Source organism: Pteropus medius, unplaced genomic scaffold (genome assembly GCF_902729225.1).
Source record: "Pteropus medius unplaced genomic scaffold, Ma_sr-lr_union100, whole genome shotgun sequence".
NCBI lineage: Eukaryota > Metazoa > Chordata > Mammalia > Chiroptera > Pteropodidae > Pteropus > Pteropus medius.
In genome coordinates, this window is record NW_024345601.1 from 16,798,673 (window position 1) to 16,822,694 (window position 24,022).

At 37.4% G+C, this 24,022-nt stretch overlaps 2 protein-coding genes and 1 pseudogene across 2 annotated transcripts in view; all 3 read right to left on the reverse strand.

Moving 5' to 3' along the window:
- The window catches only part of LCT (lactase), a 41,868-nt gene extending 30,863 nt beyond the window's left edge, over nucleotides 1–11,005 (reverse strand). Inside the window, exons 1-3 of the mRNA XM_039874561.1 lie at nucleotides 10,369–11,005; nucleotides 2,968–3,047; nucleotides 443–526 (exon numbers count right to left, since the gene is read on the reverse strand). Of these exons, the coding sequence (XP_039730495.1) occupies nucleotides 443–526; nucleotides 2,968–3,047; nucleotides 10,369–11,005 (801 nt within the window). The remainder of the gene's footprint in view (nucleotides 1–442; nucleotides 527–2,967; nucleotides 3,048–10,368) is intronic.
- Nucleotides 11,006–18,553: 7,548 nt separating this feature from the next.
- MCM6 (minichromosome maintenance complex component 6) overlaps nucleotides 18,554–24,022 on the reverse strand; it is a 34,971-nt gene continuing 29,502 nt past the window's right edge. The window contains exons 16-17 of the mRNA XM_039874562.1: nucleotides 23,702–23,841; nucleotides 18,554–19,053 (exon numbers count right to left, since the gene is read on the reverse strand). Coding sequence (XP_039730496.1) covers nucleotides 18,937–19,053; nucleotides 23,702–23,841 — 257 coding nt within the window. The 3' untranslated portion in view covers nucleotides 18,554–18,936. The remainder of the gene's footprint in view (nucleotides 19,054–23,701; nucleotides 23,842–24,022) is intronic.
- On the reverse strand, nucleotides 21,481–21,599 carry LOC120612074 (uncharacterized; annotated as a pseudogene).

Here is a 24,022-nt window from a genome sequence, read left to right on the forward strand (position 1 = left end):
TAGACCTGGGTGTGAAATATCTTTTTAAAAAATTGTGGTAAAATACAGATAACATAAAATTTACCATCTTAACCATTTTTAAGTATAGAGTTCAGTGGCATTAAGTATATTCACACCGTTGTGCGATCGTCCATGAAATGTCCTTTTTAATCTCAGAATGAACACTGGAATTCTGATTCTCAGTAGATTTCTACACAAGAGAAAAGATCCATGCGAATACTGACTTTAACAAGCCAACCCTCATTATCCTCTCCAGGGAAGACTGCCTAACCTCTCGACGTTCCCTAGAGATGCTGTCAATGGAAACATCCCCAGATGCAGGTCTTCAGATCTGCTGACCGTTGGTGACAGTCCAGTTTACACGTCAGCCAAACCATTAAGTATCTAACATGCTCTCAGGAAACTGCCACTCATCATCGATATGGGAAGTGGCTCAACTTACCTGCAATTTACTCAGCTTCTGCAGCAAACTTGCCTCGCTTTGGCATTCATAAGACAAATCAAGAGAGAGGAAATCAACCGCGTCCTAGAAATAAGTAAATAGGGTCACTAAAACATAAGCAATTTCAAGACACTGCTAAGAAGTGTTCTTTTTTGTTTCTCCCCCTATTTCTAAACTGAAGACTCCAAAGTGAGATTTTCCAAGGGAAAAACAGGCAGAAGAGACATTTATTGAGCACTTACTGTATGCTTGACATAAATGAGTAGATAAATGAGTGAATGAATGACGTACTGTATGCCAGATATGGTGGGTTCCCACCAAGCAGGTGAGCACTAAAGGAAGCAGAGGCCAGAGCTGCCCTGGGCAGCAACCTCCTCACAGCCCTCCCACTTGTCCAGGACAGAGGCGGTGAAGCCCTCAGCTACCCACGGGCCCCTCAGCAATCTCTGCAGACTCTACTGGCATATTGGGTTGTGTTTTCATGGTAGGCTATAGTCACTGGCTATTTTCAGGCCGCAGTTTAAAGTCCACCCCAGTTGGCCCTAGCCTGGCGCATTCTATTATCCAAGAACACAGCTCTCATGGTCCTGGTCTTTGACATCCTCATCCAAGCTCCAGTTAAGGACCTGCCCCTCATACCTCTCTGGCCCGCATATACTCTAAGAACTTGAAATTCAGAGTCTAAACACATAAACATACCTCTGTGATTCCCTCCTTGCCCTTCTCAGCAAGCCATTTCTATCCTTGTCCTTGCCTGTCTTCTCCCCATCATAGGTTACCTGTTCCTTCAGGAAGAAGACTGTGGATAATGGCATCTTGTAACAACCATGCTCATGTAGGCCTTGGATAACTGACTCAGCACTGGCTCCCCATGGCTTCCTAATCAAGGTATCGTCAATGTTTACTAAACAGTCCGCGTGCTCACTCCACTTTGGCGAGTACCACTCAAACCTTCCGCAACCCACCCTCTCAGCACTGCTTTTGTCAATTCCATACAACACATAGTCATCGAGTTTCTACTCTTGCAAATCCCCGTGGGTAGGGATTGACATTTAAAGCTGAATGAGAAGCTGACAAACTTAATAGAGAGTTGGTGAATGCGCCGACTACGTGAGAAAAGGCAGAAAGAAGTGCTGTAAGAAAAGTCCACACCAGGGGCCCTCAAACCGCGGTGAGAATTAGACTTGCCTGGGAACCGAGGAAGCCTATAAAGGCCCAGGACTGTCCTTGCACATTAAACCTTGGCCTCTGAGGGCTTCACTAGCCCTCCAGGTGATTCTGATACACACCATAGCGTGGGAACCGCTGGTCTAAACAAATGGCAAAGGGTTTCAGGTGGGGAGAGAGAGACCACATCAGGTTAAGCAAGGGAGCATTGTTAAGCAAGGTCACCTGATGGAAAGCACATTCGCGTGGATGTTAGAAATGGGTAGAATTTTGCTGGAAGAGATTTTTGAGGAAGCCTAGGGGGATAGGAAGGATATTGAGTAGGGGATGGAGGAGAGCAAGAAGAAAGCATAGCAGACGCGCTGGGAAATCTAAGAGGTGAGGAGGCAGAGCAGAGAGCCCAAGTGAGCAGCCCTCTGGCAGGCTCTGAGGAGTGTGCACCAGTTCAGGGGCGTGTAGATTCCCAGAAGGAGATGGAATAGACTGTGTTTTTGGAAGATGATTCAGAAGCACTACGTGGCATGGGTTGGGGCCGAGAGGTCAGGTCAAAGGCTATTCCCTTGATAAGCACTTTTCTGATCAGCACTTTGGTCTCATTAGTTTATAACCGATAGCAGTTATTGCCCCTTGTAAACTAATTTAGATGGTATTCTGGCCAGACAGTCAGCCATGGAGCAGGTTATTTAAAACCCTATCACCTCTGGATTTTAACTTCCCAAGCTGGAAAATCTGAAGACTGGATGCTGATATATGGTGCCTCCATCACATCATAGATACCACTGTTTGTCATCCGGCAGCGTGGCATCTGTATAGCACCCTATCAATGCCATAGAACTACAGAAATCAGCTGTTTTTATTAATGGTTTTCTATGCTACCCAGCAGCCAATGTTACAAGGGCCAAAGTGGTTTAATCCTCAGGTGTTTTAATTTTTTTTATTTAAAATCATAAAAAGTTATATTTAGAGGAGATAGAAATTGATTAGGTACTCCAGAGAGCACATTATTTAAAAACAAACAAACAACAAAAAAAAAAACCTTTACTTTAGTATCTGTTTTGCTGTAGACTGATCGCTCTTCTAATAAGCTATTTTGGACTCTTCAAATAAAAAAATCAGAGCAAGCAGAGACATTTGACTTCTTTGTGTGGGCAAAAGCTGACACTTGACCAAGCAAGAGCTGGGGCTACAACAAGTGAGATTTTGTTCTAAAGTAATTATGAATCCAGAGAATGTAGGCCACTCAGAAGAGGCATTCTAAAAATGTCAAGTCAACAGACAAAAACTTCTTTTGTTTTTTAAAATTAAAATTGCAACCTTCCTCAGATGTTACAGATGCCATTCCTTTGGGTTGTCCTTACCTTGGCAAGCAAAGATGTGGACGGTTCTAGCAGGAGCTCTGAGATCGCTTCAGCTCGTAGGACCACAGAGAGCTTTCCTCCTAGAATCAATCAGAGGAAGAAGCTGCAGGTGAGAGAGGCAGGGGGCTGTGACGACAGAAACCGCTTGAAGACTTATTTCCTATTGACCTTTCTATTCCATGTTCACTGATTTACGAAAAGGATTTCTGAAGAAATGATTCACATGACTTTACCTTGGCTGAAAGATTTTAGAAGATGAAGTGCCTGAACGAAAAGTCCCTTTAGAGAATGTTTCATATAAATTAGGACTCTGAAATGACTTGTCTTTTAAAAAAATAAAAGTAGTTATCCTGGCCCCCACTTCCACCGCTGCAATGTAAAAGGAGATAAGAAGAGAACTGCTTTCTCGACTTCTTTTAAAGGCAGGGTGCTCTCAGGGAGCTGCTCTTACCCATCCTGGTTCACTATACAAGCTTTAGTTCAGCCCCTACTGTGCATTGAGAGGAAGACAAGGAAACATAAACATATGCAGCTTATACCCAGCTGCTTTCACATTTGATCATCTAACTGTGGTGCTCAAATATGTGCGCATCAGAATCAACCGCCTGCTTGTCAGGAGACTGGAGAGGGCCCAGGAACCAGTGCATTTTAACAGGCTCCCCTGGTGCTTCCGAAGCAGTGGCCTTCCACAGTTAGAAACGCTGCTGTGAGCTTGAGATCCCTCAGTTGCTTGTATTGCTGTCTCTTTGATGCGCATAAGTCTTTATCTCTCACTGGATTATAGCTCCTTGAGAAGCAAAACTTAAACATTTCTTTAGTCCCTCCAAACATCAAGTTTAGGATTGGGTACATCGCAGGTGCTCGAACCTGTAATTTGGAACCACTAAACAAAAACTGAGTAGGATGACAGTTTGAGACTTATACTATAAGTCCATATGCCTTGACTTCTTTCTTTCATTCTATACAGGAGAAAGATCTCCCCAGCCAATGAAACCACCACTACCAACTACTGCCAACTACAAAGTGCTTATTTTGATAAGCATAATGGAACTTCGAAATCCTCTGAGCAGGAAATATCACTCAGACACATTTAGTCCTCATTCTGATAAGATAACACTACTTTCCAGTTACTTAATGATTGTGCCAACAGATCCACTTCACTTCCACCTACTTCCATGCTTCCGTCTATTGTCACGTCAGCACATAGAACATATATTCTCAGCTTGTGCATAACATTTTAAAACGTACAATTTAGTGTCATATCTAGACAAATAAAATGAAACAAGGGTACAATTAATCCCTAAGCACAGTTAACCCGCAAATCATTTCTATTTGATTTTGCAAGCTGTTTTTAGAATTTAGCGTGAACAAATGTATCCAAAGTTCCAGAAATTCTCATATTATACAAAATAATCAAACTTTCCCAATATGGTTTCCAACCTAGTCCCAGTGTAAGCATAAATTATACTTTTTAAAATAATGTAAAACGCAGATTACTCAAAATTAGATTCTCACTCTAAGCTTGCAGTTCATGTTTTCTATGGGATGGAAAGCGGGCAGATGATTGCTTTGGTTTAGGATAATTGATCTTGTAATTTTTTGCTGGATAAGGTCGAAGATGGATATCCCTGTCTGTAGAACTCAAAATCAGTATTTGTTGTGGCTTGAGAATTGTTTAAAGCCTGTGTTGACAATCATTGCGTAGCACAGTGTAAATTCCTGTCCTTTGGACACTTTACTAGACCTTGCTAAAGGATCAGTTCATTTCTCTTTCCACGACAGAGGGAAGTTGTTTCTCCAGAAACCTTTGTGGTCCTCCACACAAAATAGCCCCTTTCCCTTTTGCCCCAAATGCATCAATATGAGGAATCTAGTCAATAATGAACAGCCAATATCAATGCTTCGAACCATTACTGCCAAGCGTAGGGTGGGGATTGCTAGTGTTATCCTGGATTGTGTCCCAGTGTTGTACAAGTGGAGGATGTTGTGTGCAATTCTCCTCTTCCCTTGAGAGGGATGTTCACCCGCTCCTCGTCCTCCACCTCTGTTCTTTTTGCATCCTCCCCAGTGCCAGCACACCGAACACATCAGCTGAGGTTTATAGTAACACATACAGAAAGATTAGAAAAGAACTTCTAAAAATTGCAATAAAATATACGGAACACAAAACTTACCATTAAAAAATGTTAAGTGTAGAGTTCAGTGGCATTAAGTGTATTCGCATTGTGGTGCCGCCATCACCACCATCCATCTCCAAAACTTTCCCATCGTCCCAAACTAAAACTCTGTATCCATTGAACAGTAATTCCCAATTATGCACTCCTCCCAGCTTTTGATAACCACAATTTTACTTTCTCTGTGAATTTTATTATTCTAGGTTCCTTACATAGGTGGACTCATACAATATTTATCCTTTCGTGCCTGGCTCATTTTACTTTTAATGTCTTCAGGGTTCATCTATGTTGTAGCATGTGCCAGAATTTCACTTCTTTTTCAGCTGACTAGTATTCCATTGTTTGTATATTCTACATTTTGTGTATCCATTTATCTATCCATGGGCATTTGGATTATTTCCACCTTTTGGCTATTGTGAATAATGCTGCTATGAATATGGGTGTGTGACTATCTGTTTAAGTTCCCGCTTTCAATTCTTTTGGGTATATACACATAAGTGCTGGGCCATATGGTAATTCTATTTTTAACTTCTTAAGGAACTGCCATACTGTTTTCCATAGTGGCTATACCATTTTACATCTCTGCTAGTAATACTGGATTATAATTTCTCTATATCCTTGCCACTTGTAATTTTTCTTTAATAGTAGCCATCTACAATGGGTGTGAAATGGTATCTTATTGTGGTTTGGATTTGCATTCCCTAATGATTGTTGATGTAGAGCATCTTTACATGTACTTATTGGCCAATAGAATACTTTCTTTGGAAAAAAAAAGGTTAATTCAAATCTTTTGCCCATTTTTTAATAGGGTTGTTTTGTTGTTGCTGAGTTAGGAGGTTTTTCATATATTCTGAATACTAATCTCTTATCAAATATATGATTTGCAAATATTTTCTCCCATTCTGTGGGTTGCTGTTTCCCTGTTGATAGTGCCCTTAAATACAAAAAAAAAAATTAATTTTGATGAAGTCTAATTTATTTTATCTTTTGTTGCCAGTACTTTTAGAATCATAGCTAAAAAGTCATTACCAAACCCATGTCATAAAGTTTTTGTCCCAATGTTTTCTTCTAAGAGTTTTATAGTTTTAGCTCCCAATGTTTTCTTCTAAGAGTTTTATAGTTTAGGTTTTTGATCCATTTCGAGTTAATTTTTATATATGATATAAGGTAAGGATCCAACTTAATTCTTTTGCATATAAATATTCAGTTTTCCCAACACCATTTCTTGAAAAGACTGTCTTTTCCCCTATTGAATGATCTTGCCACTCTTGTCAAAAGCATTTGACCAGATAGGTAAGGATTTATTTCTGGGCTCTCTATTCTATTTCTTTTGTCTACATGTCCATCCTTATCTCAGTAACACACTATTTTGATTACTGTAGCTTTGTAGCAAGTTGTGGAATCAGGAGATGTGAGTCCTCCAACTCTGTTCTTTTTCAAGATCATTTTGATTATTTGGGGTCTCTTGAGATTCCATGTGTATTTAAAAATGGATTTTTCTATTTTTGCAAAAAATATCATTGGAATTTTGATAGGAATTTTATTGCATCTGTAGATCTTTTTGGGTAATATTGACATTTTAACAATATTATGTCTTCCATTCTATGAACCAGGAATATGTTTCCATTTATTTTTGTTTTCTTTCATTTCTTTAAGCAATTTTTTAAAATAGCTTCCAGTATACAAGTCTTTTGCCTTCTTGGTTAAATTTAGAAAAGAACTTTAAAAAAATATAAAAAGGAGCATAACTCCCCATTCCTTAAGTGTGGACTGTGTATAGTGACTTCCTTCCAAAGAGTACAGTATGGAATAGAGGAAAAAGGAGACTTTACAGTAGAGATACCTGACATACACTACTTCAGTCATAAATCATGTTGATATTATGTACCTTGATATGATATAATGAAAACGACGCTTTATTCTGTGATCTGCTTCCCCCAAACCTGTAATCCCAGTCTGTCTGTGAGAAAAACATCAGACAAATCTCAATAGATGTAGTCACAAAAGACCACATATTATATCATTTCATTCATGTGGAATGTCCAGAACAGGGAAATCTATAGACACAGTCAACTAGTGGTTGCTTAGGGCTGGAATGAGGGAGGGAAATGTGGGGTTGGGAGGGTGATAGCTAAAAGTTACAAAATTTCTTTTTGAAGTGATAAAAATAAAAAGTTCTAAAATCGACCATGGTGATGGTTGCACGTATCTGTAAATATACTTACAACCATGCTAAAATGTACTAAAAACTTTAATGGGTAGATTGCATGGTATATGAATTATATCTCAAGAAGAGATATAAAAAGAGGCATCCTACAAAATACCTAGCCAGGACTCCTCAAAACTGTCGATTAGATTATCAAAAACAAGAAAAGTCTGAGAAATTGTCACAGCCCAGAGGAGCCAAAAGCAACATTACAACTAAATGTAGTAATGTAATGAGATCCTGGAATAGAAAAAAGACATTAAGTAAAAACTAAGAAAATCTGAATAAAGTATGTATCAATATTGCTCCATTAATTATAACAAATATACTATACTAAGATGCTAATATTAGGGAAAACTGGGTTCAGGGAGGGGAGGATATATGGGAACTCTGTACTATCTGCTCAGTTTTTCTGTAAATCTGAAAATGTTCTAAAAGAATAAACTCTATTAATTTTTTAAAGTGTTGATTAAAAAGGAAAAAACTCTTACAAACTAAGAATGGCTTTCACTTTTGCAGATTATCCTTGACTTTTTAATGATTGACAGAAAATGACTCCTCAAAGAATGAATGTGGAAAAGATGCATAATTACCTAAGAACTTTGAGATTCACCAGGGATAAAAACATTTGGAAACTAGAAATTCTAAAGAAAGAAGAAATAAATTTAAGTAATTGTAAAAAGTACCATTAAAAATACATCAAAAAAATCACCTGAAAAAAAGATTGATAAGTTTGTATAAAAGTAAGAACTTCTGTTCATCAAAGACTCCATTAAAAAGAGTGAAAAGACATGAACCAGAAAAATACTGTGGTTACATGTAACCAATACAGATTAAAGAATACATAAAGAATTCCAACAAGTCAATAACAAAAAGACAACTCAATACATAAATGAATAAGATATATAACAGGAATTTTACAGAAAAGGAAACAAATATGGCTAATAAACACATGAAAGCATGCTCAACCTGAATAGTAATCAGGTAAATAAGATCATAAAGAAATACTTTTAAATACATTAGATTGGCAAAAATTTATTATTCTGGCAATTACAAGTGTTGAAGGAGTCAACAAAAATTCTTATACATTGCTAATGAAAATGTAAAGTGGTACAACCGCAGTGAAAAAAATTTACATTCTCCCTCAAAGCTGAACATTCATAACCTCCACAATTAGCAATCCCCTGTGTATATATACAAAAGAAATTCTTGCACATGTAGAGAAAAACATGTACAAAAGAATTTTCATAGCAGCTATGTTCATAATAGCAAAACCTGAAAACAATTTGAATGTCCATAAGCAGGAAAATAATAAAATGTGGCTTAGCCACACATGGAATATTATATAGTAGTGAGAAAGAATACAGTATAGCTATATTCAACAACATGGATAAGCCTTGGAAATATGATTTTGTTTGGAAATAAAGGAAGTCCTAGAGGACTACAAAAAGTATAATATTCTTTTATGGTGCTCAAAACCAAACCAAGCAAAATTAAACACTATATTGTTTAAGCATATATGCACTTGGGATAGAAATTATATTTTAAAAAGGTAATGGAATTATGGTGAGATACCATCAGAATGGCTAAAATAGAAAAGATGAGAATGCCAAATGTTGGTGAGGATATGGGGCCATTGAAACTCTCACGTACTGCAAGTGAAAATATAAAATGGAACAACTGTTTTTGGAAAACTGGCAGTTTCTTAAAAAGTCAAATATATCTCTATTTCATGACAGCAATTTCACTCCTACGTATTTATCTAAGAAAAATGAAAATATAAGTTCATACAAAAACTTGTACAAGAATGAATGTTCATAGCGGCTCTATTCATAATAAATAAAAACTGAAAATAGCCCAAATGCTCTTCAACTGATACATCCATAGTAGAATAATATTTAGAAGAAAAAAGGAGCAAATTACTAGTGGAGGAACAAAATGAATAAATCTCACTAACATTATGATGAATGTTATAAGACAGACACAAAAGGATATGCAACTGTATGGTTCTATTCACATCTATGCTGATAGAAATCAGATCAGTGGTTGCTCCTGGGGATAGGGATTGATCAGGAAGGGAATTTTCTGAGGTGTTGGCTAACGTCTTATATCTTGATAAGGGTATAGGTTACGTGGATGTATGTGTTTGTCAAAATTAATCAAACTGTAAAATTAAGATCTATGCATTTCATTATATGTGACTCATACCCCGATAAAAAATTCTTAGGAATATAACAGAATTGCATTTCATATTGTATTTTCTAATCAGCAGTAAATGGAAATTTACTTATAACATCTTTTTTAAAAAAAAAATGGCGAATGTGCTTTATTTGTTAAAATGCCACCTTTTCTGTAATTAATTTTTTTTTAATTTAAAATGTTTGGCCTTGTACATTTAAGTTATTGTGGACACCGAACAGCGGGGGCAGGGGAGCCAAAATTGGTTCTCAAAATTGGCATACCTCGAATTCACCTAGGGAACTTATTAAAATCACAAACGTCCTGGTCCCGACCAGACCATTGAATCAGAACCTCAAATTAGCTATGAAGCATGAATATGGACAATTACAATTACGCTCTTCTCACTACCTATATCATTATTTTATCGATGTATTTATTGTCTGTCTTCTCTGCTGGAATGTAAGCTCCAGCTAGAATGTGGAAGTTGCTTTGCATAAGAAAAAGGAAAGGCTGAGGTAGGACAGGCAATCTTGAAACCTTGAAAGAGTCAAGGAGGGAGAACTGGAGAAGGAAGACAGAAAGTTAATCTGTGGCAGCACAGACTCAAGACTGGGCAAGGGGTGCTTAAAAGATATCTTTCAAAGGGAATGCTGGATACTACACAATATAAGCCATCCCTACCTATCTCCTTTGAGAAATCTTCAATACGATATTAATTTCTCAATAATGAAGAGATATGATGGGACTATTGAGGGTGAGTGGGAAGAAACGTTGTGTCTTGCTTTAAGGAGGATGATAAAGGCTGCTGGTGGGTCAGTCATCAGGGTCATGTGTACTCACCTTGAGAAGCATATTTTTCGTGGTAAATCTCATAGGCTTTTCTGTGGGCATCCGTGAGGGTCTGGAGATGTACAGATCTTGACTCCTGGTGGGGAAGTTCCATTATCACCTCCTCCAAGTCACTAAAAGTGAACCAGACCTCAACTAGGTCCCCAAAAGACTGGAAGGCGAATGTGGCATAGTCAGCAAAGAGATCAGCAAAGACTTCGCTTCTCTGGATGATGCCGGTGGGGAGGGTCTGGTGCTGCAGGATGACCAGGGGCTGAAGCTGTGCAGCCCTGATGGCCTCAAGGAGTCGCCGGTAGCACTGCACGACTTTCGTATCTGGGTTCTTGGAGCTTCCTGCTGGAAGAAGTTGTGCCCAGGGCAGAAATACTTTATAATGGGTGATCTTACTGCCATGAATACTACTAAGGTACTCTGGCAGGGGGGCAGGCAGTGGCTGACGACAAACATAAATGTCTTTGCTCCCCGCTGCAAAGTTAGAACTCTGGTTTCCCAGGTTGCTCGGGTTGTGTAGCAAGTCATCGGTTAAAGGACCAGCAGCTGAAATGAAATTTCTATCAGATTCCCAGTCTAGTGCCCAGCACGAAAAACTTAGGAGGACAATAAAGACTAAGTTCCACATCAGCCTCATTTTCAAGGAACTGTTAGGAGAACTGTGGGATCCTTATTTTATAACTATAGCTGAAACTAAAATACTAAGTGATTATTAACACTTCATATTGAACTGGGTTATCTATGGTAATAAAATCAGTACATGGTTCACCAGTGTAACATAAAACAATTTAAAGACTACAAGAGATAACAAAACCTCAAACGTCTTGCACGATTTAAGCAGAGGAACCTAGAAAGTATCTGAAAAAAAGAATAGTTCTCTACATTTTTGTCTTACAAATTATTTTCAAATTTGTTTATGTAACAGAAGTGAGTCCCTCACCAAACGTTTTGTCCCCTTTAAAAATATGTAAGTAAATGATGAACACATTTTGTAAGATTCAAACAGTATAGAAATATATATGAAAAATTTATAAATTCCCTTTCCTTCACTCCCTTCCTCTTTCTAGTGGAAGCATTTTCAACATTGCGTCCTTTGTTTTCTTTCTTTGTGTAGCTTAATGGTTATTCAAGAGTTGGAAAGCCTGGGTTTAAATCTCATTTGGAGATTTAAAGTTATTTAATTTCTCTGTGCCTGCTTTTTCATCTGTAGAATGGAAATGGGTTGTAAGAATTAAATGAGGTCATTCTTTAGCATGTTTAGAATGATGCAACTCAATGATAGCTATTATTATACATATACAATGCAAAACATATGTAACTGTATAATGTTTTAAATATATAAGATAATTCAACATATATGGGATTATGGTTTATGTATTGTTCCTCAGCTTTTTTTTTTTCACATAATAGTTCTTGGATCTCTGTCTATATCAGAATATATAGATCCACCTTTTTTTGACAGTAAGGAGTTACCATAATTTAACCTCTGGCATATTGAACACTGGTTAGATATTAATTGTAATTGGTTGCAAATGAATATCTATACATTACACATATTTGTCTATACATTACACATACATTACATTTCTTTAGTATAAATTCTTAGAAATTAAGTTGCTGACTCAATGGCATACCCACTTAGAATTCTGATTGAAATCCAAATAGTCTTCCAAAACAGGCTTCTTCAAATTCAGATCCTTAGTTGGATATGTACTTGAATCTCTAACACCTCTTATAAACCTTCACATTTTTGACACTTTGAAGAATGAAAATATTAAAACCTTCACATTTTTGACACTTTGAAGAATGAAAATATTATCTTATTGACCTCATTTCTCTGTTAATTGGCTGCTTGTTTTTCTTCTGGAATTTATATTCATAGCCCCTGTAAATTTCTATTATTTTAACTTATCACTGATATAAAAACTCTTAATAGAGTTTGGATATCATGTATTAAACCATGATAGAAAAAAATTTCCTGTCTTTTAAATTGGTTTTTGGTGTCTTTCAAGTTATATTCCTGGTACCATAGTTTTAAAATCTCATGTCAAACCTATTAGTTCCTTATTCCTGTTTTTAATCTTTAGTTCTGTAGGCCGTCTTGAATATTTATGTATTTGTGTGGCTTGGCTTATCAGTTTCTACCATATTATTAAATAAGTCCTTCTTCCTCCACTATTTGAAAATGTTATTAGAAACTAAATATCTATATAGATGTAGAAGTTCTGGAACTTTCTACTACTTGACTATTTATTCCTGTGACAATATCATACAAGTTTAATGTCCATGCCTGTGTAGTACTCTTCACTTTATGATGGGACATGGCCTCTCCTTTCATTCTTTTTCCTGGAATTTTCTTGGTGTGCATTGATGCCCTTGCTTTTTCTGTTTATTTTTATTTTTTTAAATAGAAATAGTTTTTTAAAATTTATTGAAACTTTCAAGATGGCCCTGACAGCTTCATGTTTGGCAACTTCCATTCTGTTATCTATATCAATGAATTTTTTTTGTTTTATTTGTTCATTTGTTGCTTTTTGTTTTCTATTCCATATATGAGTGAAATCGTATAGTTCTTGTTCTTTTCCATCTGACTTATTACACTTAGCATAATACTCTCAAGATCTATGTGGTCACAAATGGAAATATTTAATCTTTTTTATGGATGAGTAATATTCTGTTGTATATATGTACATCTTCTTTATCCAATCATCCTTCAAAAAACACAGGTTGTTTCCGTATCTTGGCTATTGTGAATAATGCTGCGATGAACATAGGGTACATATATCTTTATGAATAGGTATTTTCAAAATTTTTAAGTTGATGACCAGAAGAGGGATTGCTGGTTCATATGATAGTCCTATTCTTAATTTTTTGAGGAATCCTCCATACTGTTTTCCATAGTGGTTGCACCAATTTACATTTCCACTAACAGTGTGTGAGGGTTCCCTTTTCTCCACATCTTCTTAAATATTATTTCTTGTCTTACTGATAATAGCCATTCTAACAGGTGTGAGGTATTTCATTGTGGTTTTGATTTGCATTTCTCTTATAGCTGGTGAGGTTGAACATCTTTTCATATACCTCTTGGCCACCTTTTTTTTTATTTTAGAGTGTATTCTTTCTACTTATAAAAAAAAGTTTGCTGAAAAACAGTATGCTGTGTTACGCTGGCTGCAGCCTCATACATCTCGTTTATGTGTCTCTTGACTGCATCATTTTCTTTTGTGTTTAATTTAATCTTGTGTTGTTTTGTTCATCATGGCCCCTAAATATACAAAATTCATTGCTAATGTTGCTATACTGAGTGATTGATCTGGAAACAAAATTAAAAGTTACCAAGGACTGAAAAGGTGGAAAATCAGTGATGGTTACTGCTCAACAGTCAGATATGTCCCATTCTACTGGAGCTATGATCCTGAAGAACAAAAACAAAGTTACACAAGCTGTTAAAGGATCTGCTTCACTGAAGGCTTCGAGACTAACAAAAATTTGAGAAGGACCTATATCAGACATGGAGAAACTTCTAATGACCTGAACTGAAGATCAGACACAGAAGTATAGCCCTCTCAGCATCATGATGATCATGGCCAAAGAAAAAAGTGTTTGTGATATTGAATTTACTGCCAGCTCTTGGCAAACTATTAAAGAATTCTTATTTACTACATAATGTGAAAGCAAGTGGCGAGTCTGCAAGTGCTGATGTGAAGGCAGCTGAATTTTTAGAAACTCTAGATAAGCTGATTGTGGAGGAAAATTACTCACCAGAGCAAATACTCAATATGAATGAAACCTCCGTATTCTGGAAACAAATGCCTGAAAGGACTTTCATCAATGAGGCCAAAAGTCAATGACAGGTACAAGGCTTTTAAGGACAATGTTGCAATGTTGCAGGCTACAAATTGTTAACCCTTTGTGATCTGGCACAGAGAGAACTCCCGAGCCTTTAAGTACAGCAATAAGCACACTTTGCCAGTATACTACAGGAGCAATAAGTCATCAGTGACCCAACTCCTCTTCCAAGATGCCCTCCTGAATTGCTACACCAGAAAAATGGAGGACTGTTTGGAGAACAATATATCTTTCAAGATTTTGCTTATTGTTGATAATGCTCCTAGACATCCTCATTTTATTGGTGATCTACATTCCAATATCGCAGTGGTGTTTCTCCCTCCAAACACCACATCTTTGATCCAATCAACGAACCAAGGAGCTATAGCAGCTTTTAAGGCTTACTGCCTGAGGCTACCTTTGCCCAGGCTATTGCTGCAAATGAGGAAGACACTGAAAGGACACTAATGCAATTCTGGAAGGATTATATTTATGACTCCATCAAAAACCTTGCTTGGGCTTGGGATGAGATCCAGATCACCAAGAAGTATATGAATGGCATCTCGAAGAAGATACTCAAGAGATTTGTCACGACTTCAAAGGATTTGCCAAGAAGAGGTTGTAAAAATCAAGGCTGCAATTGAGATGGCAAAGGACTTTAACTTGCATGTGAATGAGGATGACACTGGGGAGCTCCTAGAGGTGATTCCTGAGAAACTGACAAAAGAGGAGCTGCTGGAATTGGAACAGGAAAGCATAGTTGAAGAAGAGGCAAGAAAAAAGGAAACTTTAGAAGAACCTCAAGAAAATTCAGTGAAGAGCTTAGCAGCTTTTCCAGACCTCAACAACCTCATTAACAAGTTTGAAAACGTGTACCCCATTAATAGAGAGGAATGTTCATGGTGCATTATCCTCTTGCAAGCAAATCTATGAAAAAAGAAACCAAGCAAACCACAGTGGACATACTGCTGGAAAGAACGATACCTTACCAAGAGCCTTAGGTCCTTCAGAAGGTATTCAAAAAGGCATTATCATAGATGACAGTTCCATGCGTTTTTGCCTATGAAGATCTTCTAGCAGGACAAGATGTGAAGGTGGAAGACAGTGATATTGATAATTCTAACCCTGTGTGGGCCTAGGCCAGCAGTCCCCAACATTTTTGACATCAGGGACTAGTGTTCCTATGAGAATCTAATGCCTGATGATGAGGTGGAGCTGAAGCGGTGATGCTAGTGCTAGGGAGCGGCTGCAAATACAGATAAAGCTTTGCTCACTTGCCCACTGCTCACCTCCTGCTGTGCATGCACGTGCATGTGTGTATGTGTGTGACCCCTGCTTTAAAGCTTTGTAGCTTAGGGGCAATATGTTGGCTATACCATATAGCCTAAGTGCGGAGTAGGCTATACCATCTAGGTTTGTGTGTCACTGTTTGCACAACAAAATGGTCTAATGATACATTTCTCAGAACATATCCCCATCAATAAGCAACATATGACTGTATGGCTTTTATTATGTTGAGGTACTTTCTCTCTTCTCACTTTGTTGAGTTTTTATCATAAATGGACAAATTGAATTGTCAAATGCTTTTTTCTCTATCTGTTGAGATGATTGTATTTTATCCTTCATTTTGTTAACGTAGAGTACCACATTGGTTGATTTGTGAATGTTGAACCATCCTTGTATCCCTGGGTTAAATCTCATTCAACCATGGTGTATGGCCCTTTTAATGTATTGTTGAATTGTTTGCTAATATTTTGTTGAGGATTTTTGCATCTATGTTTACTAGAGATATTGGCCTATAATATTCTTTTCTCATGGTGACCTTCTCTAATTTTGGTATTAGGATAATGCTGGCCTTGTAAAATGAGTTTGGAAATGTTCCCTCCCCTTCTATTTTTTGGAAGAGTTTGAGAAAGATTGGTATCAATTCTTTAAATATTTGGTAGAATGCATCATTTAAGCCATCTGGTCCTGGACTTTAGTGTGTTAGGAGGTTTTTGATTATTGATTCAATTTCCTTACTAGTGATTGTTCTGCTCAGATTTTTTATTTCTTCATGATTAAGCCTTGGTAGGTTGTATGTTTCTAAAAATTTATCCATTTCTTTTAGGTTTTTGAATTTGTTGTATATAATTGTTCATAGTAGTCTCTTAATATCTTTTGTATTTCTGTAGTATTAGTTGTATTATCTCCTATTTCCTTTGATTATGAGTCCTTTTTCTTTAGTAAATCTAAAGGTTTGTCAAATTTATCTTTAAAAAAAAAACCAACAGCTTAGCTTCATTGACTTTTTCTATTGTCTTTTAAGACTATCATATTTATTTCCACTCTGATCTTTGTTATTTCCTTTCTTCTATTAGCTTTGGGCTTCGTTTGCTTTTCGTTCCTTGTGATGTAAAGTTAGGTTTGAGATCTATGTTTCTTGATATAGGAACCTATAAACTCCCTTCTTATAACTACTTTTACTGCAACCCCTAAGTTTTGGTATATTGTATTTCCATTTTCATTTGTCTCAAGGTGTTTTAAAATCTCTTAATTTCTTTCTTGACCCATTTAGTAGCATGTTTAGTCTCCACATATCTGTAAATTTTCAAGTTTTCTTATAATTGATTTCTAATTTTACATAGTCAGAAAAGATGCTTGATAGGATTTCAATCTTCTCAAAGTAAGGCTTGTTTTGTGGCCTAGCATATGACCTATTTTGGATAATGTTCCATGTGTACGTAAAAATGTCTACTCTGTTGCTTTTAAATGCAATGTTCTGTATGTCTGATAAGTGCGTCTGGTCTAACGTGTCATTTAAGGTCAATGTTCCCTTAATGATATTCCATCTGGATGATCTATCCATTGATGAGAGTCCCCTACTGTTATTGTATTGCCATCTCTCTCTCCTTTTAGGTCTGTTAATATTGGCTTTATATTTAGGTGACCCTATGGCTATATTTGCATTTTCTTTTTGATGTGTCCTGGAGATTTTTCCATTTCAAACATATAGTTTTACCCCATTTTTGTTTGTATATCCCACAGAATAGCTATATATCACAACTTATGTAGTTATTTCCATATTGACGGATAGCTGTTGGGATTTGGTTAAAAATATATTTATAGATTAGTTGACAACTTCAATATTCAAGTAGTCCCATTTAGAAACATGTTATATCTACCCATTTACTAAACATTTGTCTAATTTTCTTCAAAAAGATCTTGTACATGTTCCATCACCCATTAGCTACAATACCTTCCTGACAACATGGAGAAGCGGGTAGGTGGAAATGTAAGCAAAAATTTACATTGATGTGCAAAAACTGACTTTATTTGTAGTAATGACCACACCTTGCTCTGGAGACCCACTCTAATAGCAGAATTGAGAAGGGGAAGACAGATTCACCAAAAAAGAAATCATATTTTCTGAGCTTCAAATTTTCCTTTGTGTAAATATTTGATTATATTAAAGTTCAAATTCCTGTCAGGCTGTTACTGTCCTTTCAGGACCTCTCAACTGCCTTCTTTATCAAGTCGGGAGTCAGTACAGGGAGGGGCTCTTTTTTGCTGTCTCTTGGGTTTTCACTAGAATGTTTTTTCTGTCACCTGCTATTGACTGCTATTGAATGTCCATTATTTATACAGTTATCTCCTAACTGCCTCAATAGAAAGTCTGAGATCCTGCACCCCAAGGACTCCTTATCCACAGCCTTACATCCTCATTAATTAGTAACGTACTTTTGAAGCTTATAACCCTGCATCTGCTAACTATGCAACTTCTCTATCCATTTCCAGTGCCCCTCATCCTATCATTTTCAAGCTAGTCAGAGTAAAGTTACTACTAGTGAACTCACATAACACATATAAACATTCCCAAATTGGCCCTTCGGGCCCCGGAATGCCATCTGTTGTTAAAAGCTGCAACAATAGGAAATGCTACATCAACATACTGACCATAACTAAGTCTCAGGAAGTTAGTATCATAAAGAGTGATAACATTTACCTGGAAGCCTTAAAACTTAGGGGATGGTTTGTAATATAGAAAATGGCACGTTTCCTTTTTAAAAAGCAGTTAGAAAATAACACTTAAGACAGAGAAGTTAAAAGAACTAGTAAAGAGTAATGAAAAAAGTATAATAAACTCAAAAACAATAAACGATTTAAAAAAGAACTGGAATTAACCACAGAGAGTCATCTTCAAGGCCACCTTGGCCTTCATACTAATTCCAAGGACTCCTCACAGGAACCTAATCCTGAAGGTTTACCATAATGCCAAACTTCCAACCCCTTGCCCTAGATTAAGCAAAAAGGGAAAAAGACTCATATTCATGAGTAGATGGAATAATATAAAGTAGAAATAAATCCAATAGACAACTTCAGAACAAGTTATTTTATTTTGATTATAAAAAAAGCCATAGTTAGCAATTGGAAAGTCATTTCCCCAATAAGATAACCACATATATAGTTTTTTTTCCTACACATGAAAACAAAGGTCTTAGTTACAGAAACTACAAATTACTAGGTTCTGACTTCATTTACATAAGAAGCACACTAAACAAAGTGTTAAAGCCCACACTGGCACTAAAGCATATGACAGGAATGTGACACACAGGACCATCAACTTGGTTGTTTCTCAAAAATAAACCTTTCTGAAGCACTGCTCCCAGAAATGCTTCTCTTGCTAGTAGAGCTTCATTCAGATTCCAGGTCAGAAGGAAGGAGGCAGAACAGTTTCTCTGGTTAGTTACTTTCAATATTTCAATCTTCAAGCAAGTAATTAGGGTTAACTACCAAGTAGGGATCTTCTTCATAGCTCTCACTTCCTTCTGTGGAGCCTTTCAGTCCAGCTTGGGTGAGCTCAATTAAAACATGATCCTGTGAAATACAATGTTTATTGGTCCTCAGGTGTCCAGCAGTATTACAAAAATGCCCATATACCGAGAACTTGACCCTTCTTCTGGGTGCTTGCTATTATTAGCATTTTCTTTCACTTCCTCTCCAGAAACTCCCAGAAAAAGGACTATACCTTAAAATCGTTATCAAGTTCTGCTAAACTCCCTTTCCATTAGGTGGTAGATCTTTCATACCATAAACCTTTGAAAATTAAGAAATATATAAGCAAGCTCAACAAACATTGTGATTTTAAGCCTTTCTGGGATATTACATCAAGTACATGTAAATATAATTTCAAAAAAGATAGGATGTGAGGAGGGGATAAAATGGCATAGATGGTGACCAAATCAAAGTTGTGATGGAAACAAGGAGCAGCAGCAAGGAAAAATTGCCTGGCATCTCGATGAACAAGGCATACAACTAGGGAGAAATCCAAGAAATCACCCTGCAACAGTAGAAGGTAGGAAGGGGAGAAGATGCGGGGCTGCCCGGTCTCAAGCGGTTGAGTGAGATGGAGGCTGCGGCAGTGGCAGATGCTTCTTAAAGGAGACACGTCCACAAGCAGATTTTTGCGGTGACGGACCTGCTCACTCTGAGCATCAGTGCCAATTTGGCTGCGCAGGGACTTACAGGGCGACACTGAGTTGTCGGGATGAGGGCGCTGCAAGGCTCTCTCCCAGGTAGGAGTGCCAGCGGTATCCACTGTTCCTCTGTTGAGCCCTCCCCACTACCAGTGCGCAGACACAGCGCCGCCATAGCAGAGACCTCATCAAACTGGATAACAGAGGTCGCTCCACCCAGAGGATTCACTGAAACTCCAAGACACATCATAATTAAAATGCCAAAGGTTAAATACAAAGAGACAATCTTAAAAGCTGCAAGAGATAAGCAGCTAGTTACCTACAAGGGAGCACCCATAAGACTGGCAGCTGATTTCTCAAAAAGAACTATGCAGGACAGAAGGGCCTGGCACAAAATATTCAACATGATGAAAACCCAGGATCTACAACCAAGAATACTTTATCCAGCAAAGCTATCATTTAGAGTTGAAGGACAGGTAAAGAGCTTCTCAGACAAAAGTAAGCTAAAGGAATTTATCGACACCAAGCCAGTATTACAGGAAATGTTGGAGGGACTTAAGAAGAAAAAACAGGTATCAAAAACAGGAATAAAGAATGGTTAACAACTACATTCCTATCCGCAAGTACCTCAAATAGAAAAGAATTAAGAGTGGCTTGAATGGATAAGAAAACAAGATCCCTACATATGCTGCCTACAAGACACTTGCTTCAGATTAAAACACACGCACAGACTGAAAGGGGATGGAAAAAGATATTGCCTTGATGGACCTAAGGGGTATTGTGTTGAATGAAATAGAGAAAGACAAATATCGCATGATTTCACGTACATGTGGAATCTAAAGAACAAAATCAACAACAACAAAAGCAGAAATAAACTCAGAGATACAGAGAATATTTTGAGGGATATGAGATGGGAAGCAGGTTGGTGGGGGGAAAGAGGGCAAAGGGATTGAGAGGTGCAGGTAGATGGCTGCAGAGTAGACATGGGGATTGCATGGGAAAGATGGTTAGTAACGTTGGAATGAATATGTGGGAGGGAAGGGGTGCTAGATTTGGTAGGGTGAGTGCTTTGCAAGTGTGTGCATCTCTGATCAATATGCTGTACAGCTGAGGCTGGTGTGTTGCATACCAACTATAATCGAAAAAAAAAAAACCTCACTGAACAGTGTAAATGTAGGCAACTAGCTGCCTATTATATTTCAATAAAGATAAAAAAAAAGATAGGATGTAATGCATAAATTTTAAGATTATGCAATTGTATAAAATCCTCTGGTAAATATGTTCATCATTCTGTTTATCACTAATAAGCATTTAGTTTCACTTAGTATTATGCTAATTTTAATGACTAGCCACTAAACTCATATACCATCCATTCATTATTCATAAAAGTAGAATCTAAAGGTAATTACCATGAAAAAAATTTCAGGTTTATGAGCTAATAAATAAAAGAACATGCCATGTAGCTTAAAAATCTTGTTAGATTTCAAGCTTATGATGTATTTAAGTCAGCCTAAAATGTCCACAACGAGAAGGACTCTTAGCCAAGTCCATATAAGGGAATTCAGAAAATAGTGATGTGATCCTAAGAAGGTGGCAAAGTCCCACAGAATGGGCACTAATGCCACTAAGGGACTGGACACTTTCAAGCACGCTATGTACTGACATACTCTCAAAGGAAGAACATTTGATCAGCACAATACAAGTTCTCTAGTCTTTTGCAGCAAGTTAGCTCTGGCAGTGAGTCAAACTTAAAAAGGTAATACCAATTTAGATTAGCTCATTTCATAATGTGTCCCAATATGGATTTCTTTTTTTTCTTTTCTTTTAACGCCTACAGCACCTGGTCTTCCTAGGTGGTCTCCCATCTAAGTACTAACCAGGCCCAACCTTGCTTAGCTTCCAAGATCAGACGAGATCAGGAGTGTTCAGGGTGGCATGGCCGTGGACCCAATATGGATTTCTTGCATGGGTCATTTTATCTTATATTGATCCATGGAGGCACTAGGAAAGGAAGGTTTGGTCTGATGCAAACACAATGCCTTCAACCAGAAAGATAATTCTGAGCACTCACTACCCCGGTTGTTTTATTTCCATATAAATTATTTATTAAATTTGGGTCTGAGTAGCTATTTTCACAGCCCCCACACACACCTGTAATTATATACTCATTTGCATTTGCTCTCACAGGTAAGTGGTTTTCCAAATGACACAACTCTGACATGTGACACCTATATTTATACAGTGAGCTCTGTAAAGTGCAGGACAGTTAAATCTCTGCCATTTGAACAGAAAAATTCAATCATTCAACAAATATTTGACCTCTCTGTGCTAAGCAAAACTGTAGAATGTGGGGATACAGTAGTTAACAAAAGATAAAGTCCCTGCCCTCATGGTGCTTCCATTCTAATGAGAGACAAACTAAACACCTCAATATAGAATATACTGCCAGAATAAGCACTATGAAGAAACGCAAAGCAGGGTAAGAGGGTGACAGCAAGACGGAGGCTGCTATCTCAAGAGACTAGGCAATAAAAATGTTTGAATAGGTAACATTTAGCAGACACCAGAATGGAGGAGAGGACCTGGGAAAAGAGACAAAGGGCAAGTGCATAGACCTTCATGTCTGGTGTGTTTCAAGAACAGCAGCAAGGGCAGTGTCAATGAGTAGAATGGGCAAAGGAAAGGGTGCAATGAAACGAGGTGAGTGAGACAGACAGAGGCTTGATCATGTATGGTTCTGCAGGTCATGGTACTGGTGAATGGATTTTATTCTAAATGTTAGGAAAGAACTTGAAGGTAGCACTCAAATAATATGACTTGTTAAAAATCTGTCTGGCTATTGGACAGAAAGCCATCGCAAAAGGGGACAATTAAGGTAGTGATAAGAGAATAGAAAATACACATACTGAAAGCCGGGCTCACAGGATTTGCTGCTAGAAGTTAAGACGGAAAGTGGAAGGATTATTCTGTAGTATTTGGCCTAAAGTAACTGAGTAAATGAGAACAATGGTGGGGGGTGGGGGGGCAGGAATAACTGTTTTGAATACATTAAATGTGAGATGCCTATTAGTTCACAAATAGACAGCTGGCTACATACATCTACAGTTTAGAGGAGAGGTTGAGAGCTGGAGATATAAATCTGGAGTCATCAGTAGCTTGGGTTAAATTCACAGATCCAACTGAGATCACTTTGGTGAATGAAAACAAAAGTTCTGAGGACCGAGCAAAGTACTCCACTTAAAAAGTGACAAGAGAAAGATTCAGAAAAAAGTGACTAAGAAGAAATAACCAGTGAGATAGGAGAAGACCCAAGAGAATATGTTGACTCAGAAGTCAAGTGAACAAAGTATTTCTAGAAGGAGTGATCAACTGACAGGTTGAATGCTAAGAATGGCCAATTGATTTGAGTAGAGAGAAAGTATGTATGTAATGGTCCTTGAAAAGAGTGGGAGAATGAACTGACTAGGGAAAAGTAATAGCACTGGACAGTGCTACTGTGAGGTTGATAAAAGAGAAGAACACTTGAGATTTGTGGACATGAATTTAAATAAGAATGGGCACATGGTTGTATGCTTTTCTCCAGATATTTTTATCTGCTTGGATATAAGTACAAAAAAAGAATTAGATTTAACCAAGGCTGGGGTTTTGCCAAGAAAGTAAAACAAAGAGAGAATAAGTTGAAAGGAAAAGAGTCATTATGAGATGGACCATAGCATTTAAGCTGGGCAACGGAGGATATGAGGAAGATGAAGTGTAGAAAATAGGCAACAGTGGTAATGTGTTTGAAGGTGTACAGTAATGGGAATAGAGAATAAAGGTTAAAATCAGTTAAATAATAAGACCCCAATTCCACCTTCCCAGATTTAACTTACGTTCTGCTTGTTTTAGAAGAGGAAATAAGTCGATTAATTGCTGTTAACTCTTTCACAACTCACAATTCTGACTAGACCTCAGTGGTTCAAAATAAATGAATATCTAATGAACGTACGCAGATGAGGCATGAGCTCCCTCCCTCATTAATACCCAAGCAAGCAAAGTTCTGTACGTACATAGTGGGTGAGTCGATAAATGACTTTCTCTATGATTCTCTTTTTATTTATAAGCTCCTCTTCAGAATCTATTTCTGATTCAATTTCCTTCAAGTACCAGTTAACAAGCTCACTCCTTTTTAATGCCGACTCATCTTCTTCTGCAACAAAAAAACACATTTTAAAATGATTAAATTATCTTGAAAATTGTGCTGTCAATCCCCGGAGTTTGCATACACAAGATAACGTACAGATAAGATAACCATTAACCAGTAAGAAAGTACGTTTGCTAAAATAAGGTTTGCAATGTTCCAGCATAAGCATGAAATAACCTATCATATT